The 4,616-nt window shown below is 55.5% G+C and overlaps 1 protein-coding gene and 1 pseudogene across 1 annotated transcript in view; both read right to left on the bottom strand.

The window, feature by feature from the left end:
* The window catches only part of LOC112548736 (immunoglobulin alpha-2 heavy chain-like), a 3,719-nt gene extending 2,006 nt beyond the window's left edge, over positions 1–1,713 (bottom strand). Inside the window, exons 1-3 of the mRNA XM_025195327.1 lie at positions 1,640–1,713; positions 1,067–1,386; positions 288–527 (exon numbers count right to left, since the gene is read on the bottom strand). Of these exons, the coding sequence (XP_025051112.1) occupies positions 288–527; positions 1,067–1,386; positions 1,640–1,713 (634 nt within the window). The remainder of the gene's footprint in view (positions 1–287; positions 528–1,066; positions 1,387–1,639) is intronic.
* Positions 1,714–3,245: 1,532 nt separating this feature from the next.
* Positions 3,246–4,616, bottom strand: part of LOC112548735 — a 10,097-nt pseudogene continuing 8,726 nt past the window's right edge.

Raw genomic sequence — 4,616 nt, 5'->3', positions numbered from 1 at the left:
CTTCTTCCTGGACCGGGCCCTTAAATAACCTCTCTGACCTCAGCAGCCCGGTCCAATCGAAGCTGCCAATACTGGCCACAAGCCGACCAATCTACGAAGCATCCCTGGCTACCTGGGCCTGTGCGCAGGGCCGGGCCTTTCCCCCCTGCCCAGGTGACCAGAGCATTTGTCATGCAGACCAGGGAGGGAGATCCCCGCCCCGAGGGATTCAACACCAGCCTCTCACGCTGGCAGAGACAGATCTCTGGAGAGGGGCACAGACGGTGGCATTTCTGCCACAACCATCACCCCACTGGACCAGCTGGCCCAGGGGATGCTGATGTCATGGATGAGTGTTAAGGACCCATCACTGGCTTCCAGCAAGCGCGGCAGCCTCTGGGCTGGCTCCTCTCCGGGAATGTGCCAGGACACCTGGACGAGGTGGGAGACGCACCGGATCACACAGGCCAGATGTGCAGGCTCCGTGGCTCCCTTCTCCCCTGCACCAGGGCCCAGGAGCAGCATGGAGCTGCTGTCGGTGAAGCTGTCTGGGGAGAAAGGAAGCCAAGAGTTCAGCGGCAGACACACCCACAACTGTGGCTGGGCTGCAGCTCAGCTCTATTATGGAGAGATTAACCCAGATAAAAGTCTACTGGGGAATAAGGAAATGTGCCATTCCCTGCTGAGCTGGAAGAGAGGAACCAGTCCAATGCATGCCGTCATAGCCAGGACAGAGCCAGGCAGCCTTCTCAAGGCAGCACTAGCAGCTTCAGGGGTTCAAAATATTCTCATCTGCTGTCACGGCTCGGAGGGAGAAACATTCCCAGCCTGGCTGCACAGACCAGCCCCACAGAGACCCCAGCACTTCCCTGCACCACTTGCCAGGTTTTCCCTGTGAAAAAAAAGCTGCATAGCCCCTTCTCTCTCTGCCTCTAGAACCTAATACTGAACCCATATTGCTTGGCTAAAAACACAGCGTTTAAAAGGAATTTACTCTTCTACGTTCTTAGTTTCTTGTCATTTTCTAATGGGACGTGAGCAATGAGACACTCAGCTATTTCTAATGAAAGAAGCAATGGGTCGTTACCTCCAACGATCACTGTGGTTCCCTTCCCAAAAGTCCGTGAGCTGCCAAGGTCATGTGCACAGTAATAAATGCCAGACTCATTCCTTTTGATGTCCCTGATTATCAGTGATGTGCTGCGAGTCTGATGCTTGCAAGAAAATTTGCTCACATTTTTATCATCCACACAGTCCTTAATGCATGTGGGAGCCTTACCCGCCCTTCTCCCATACCACAGTACATACTGTCTCCCTTCCATATCTTCCCTGGAGGAGCAGTGGATCTCTGCTGTCCCACCAACTTCCACAAACAGGAACCGCTGAGGCTGGGGCAGGTGGAAAACACTGTGGAAACACAACAGGGCAATCGTCAGCTTCCAGCAGGTCTTGGGCTGACACAGGTGCCCCTCACGTCTCAGGACCAGAAGGCATTTGCTGCTAACATTTCTGCTTTCCAGGCAGCCTTGCAGCAGCATCCTAACAACCCGCTCCACAGCAGCCTCCAAGGCCACAAAAAGACACTTGAAATCCAGCCCGGAGCCCAGCGCTGGAGTCTGTGTCCTGCTGAGGATGTTTGTGTCCCTGATCCCAGCAGCACAGTGCCAAGAGCCGTGTCGGTGGTTTACCTAAGGATGAGACAATCAGGGACTTGGCGAGGAACATGATGGACATGAGTATCCTGCCCCTCCAGCCCCAGGGCTGCCATCTAAGTGCAGAGCTGCAGTGCAAGGGCTCAGGGCTGGTTGTTTCCGGGGAGAAGCACCTCCCACAGGGACGTGGCTGCTGGGGAGGGGGAGTTTTTTAACCTCATTACCTTGCTGTGCACAGATCTGCATCATATTTCCCTGCATCTGACTGGTGCAAACAGTTACTTTGAGCATTAACACTCATTCATTACACAAGCAGCTAACATGCCTCAAAACATCTCCCCCTTGCCGGCCTGCCCAGAAGAGCCCAAGAAGTGCCTGAGCGGCTCAAGCCCCATTGACTCTAAAGAGCACCCATGGTCCTAAATCTCTTAGGTGCTTGTGAGTCTTATCCTGCTGCTCTGTGTTCAAGCTCTTCAAGCCCCTGATTTCTTACAGGTACACCCCACTCCCCCCATATGAGTGTTTGCAGCCTCTTTGGGTTGGGGTGTTGTTGGCATCTGACATCATCCGAGTCAAAGCTCTGACCTGTGTGAGAAACCAGGCAACGGGAGTAACACCTTTGGAAGCACTCTTGTGGCTTGCAGAAGCCATCTACAACCAGATTTGAAAAATGCTTTGGTACTTGAGGGTGCCTGGAAGTCACACACCCCTCGTGGGTGAGTCTGGAAAGCCACATGTCCTCCTTCAGGAGACCCCAGGGCCTTGAAAAACCAGGCCCCTTGAGCCCTCACGGATGTCGGTGCGATGGAGACCCCACGTGCCTGAGTCTTTCTGAGACAGGCACTTCTGATGCGTTGCTCCACGTTACTGGAGGTAGCCGCAGGGCTGAGCTCAGGGGCTGCCACTGAACAAAGCCCCCGTGTGTGCGAGGCAGGGCCAGGCTGTGGCAGCAGTGGGAGCGCAGCATGGGGGACACGGCCTTGTCCTTGCTCAGGCTGATCCCGCGACGGTTGATCACTGTGGCTGATTGCTGCAGCCGCTTCTGGGAGTGTCTGCAGCAATAGGCCAGTGCTTGCAGGGGGCCACCAGCACTCCCACCTGCCCCCCTTCCCATCACCTAAGCGGTGAGCATGGCCAGTCAGGGGGTGCACCAGCGCTCTCAGGGGTGCACATGCACCGTGTGCTCCCTACAAGTCGCCACTGATAGATTCCTATTTTATTCTGGGCTGGGCAAAGGGCCCATCTCAGTGGGGATTGTTTCTTGTTCTCTGACTGCCAAACAGCTCAAGAGTCCACCTGAAGTCCCTCCACAGGGGATGTTTGCAGCCAGGAATTTCAGAGGGGAAAAAGTAGTATTTAAGTTTCTGTTGAAGTGTCCCATGATGGGGGAAATGTTCCACCCGGTTCTACTGGGAAGTCTTTGCTACAATGATGGAAAATGATGTCCTCCCCAGTCACATTCATCTTTGGGGTCTTCTGACCTGTCCAGTCTGACCGCCCGCAAGGAGGGAGCGTGTCCCCGTGTACAGCCTTCTTGGCGGCTGGCATGGCTCATGCCGATCATCAGAGAAGTGGCCACCATCCCCACATGAAGGAGCCCATGGATGAGGCTGTTCATGGTGTCACATTCTTCCCTCGTGCTGCCTGGTAAGTTGGTGGCTCAAACGCCAGGTCCACGTACATAAGTCCGTCCTGCCGGCAACATTTCATAGCACTGGAAAAGGACCTAGGCACCTGTGCAAGGGGGCTGGGATTCCCTGAGCCCCAGTGAACGTCTCCTCCAGTCCCTTATGCTCCTGCTTTCCCTGTCAAGGTTTAGTGAAATCAGTGGGCTGCCCCTGCATCGACTTGAGCTGGGGGCCAGATCCAGAGCACCACACAGTGCAGGCTCTTGGAGTCAGGACACATGAACATTTCCTGTGGGTTAAAATGAGGTTGGGGCTGCCCTATGTCAGTTTATTCTGTGGTAACCCCTGGTGTGTCCACCTCACACAGTGGTAAGTGGAAACTACCTGAGTGTCCTTAACCCTCAGCGAGCCAGGACTCGAGCCAGGACTAAGCTAAAACAGTCTGGCCTCCATGTACCCTGGGGTAAGCGCAGGCACACGGGCACTTCCCCTGGTCCAGTGAAGCCCTGGCAGACTCTACCCCCTGTTAAGCAGTTCACACATCCATGCCTGGAAGTGCTCTGCAAACACTGTGTTTTCTAGCATGCACCGTGCACCTTTCCCCACCAAACCAGCCAAGGATTGGGGTGTAGGTATTAAGAGGGGAAGCCACTTCTTCTCCCCAACATAGAAGTGGCCGACCTCGCTCCCTGCTGCAGGCAGGGATCACACAGGCCAGATGTGCAAGGTCCATGGCTCCGTTCTCCCCTGCAACAGGGCCCAGGAGCAGCACGGAGCTGCTGTGGGTGAAGCTGTCTGGACAGAAAAGAAAATGAGGGCTTAAGGGGAGATAGAGCCGAGCTGCAGCCTGGCCACAGCTGTGCGTCTGTCACCAAGAGATTAACCAAGATAAATGTCTGTTCGGGAATAACGAAACATGCTGTCCCCTGCCATGCTGCAGGGGAGAAGAACCAGCCCAAGGCACGGCCGTCCTAGCCAGGAGAGAGCTGGGCAGCCTTCTCAGGGCAGCACTAGCACCTTCGGGAGTTCACAATCTTCTCACCCGCCGTCACGGCTCGGAGGGAGAAACATTCCCAGCCTGGCGGCAGGGACCAGCCCCACGGAGACCCAGCACTCCCCTGCACCACTTGCCAGGTTTCCCCTGTGAAAAAATACTTCATAACCCGTTCTCTCTCTGCCCCCAGCAGCTAACGCTGGACACATTTTACTTGGCTAAAACACATTTTACTTGGCACTCGGGAGCCAGCAGCGGGAAGGAGAGGAGCCAGGCACACGTGTGTCCCGCACGCACGTGTGCCCCCTTACCAACTGACTGACCGGAGGCGGCGGTGGCAGCAGCAGAGGAATTGGCAGCGGG

This window comes from Alligator sinensis, unplaced genomic scaffold (assembly GCF_000455745.1).
Source record: "Alligator sinensis unplaced genomic scaffold, ASM45574v1 scaffold1706_1, whole genome shotgun sequence".
Lineage (NCBI taxonomy): Eukaryota > Metazoa > Chordata > Crocodylia > Alligatoridae > Alligator > Alligator sinensis.
This window is presented reverse-complemented; position numbering and strand designations above follow the sequence as displayed.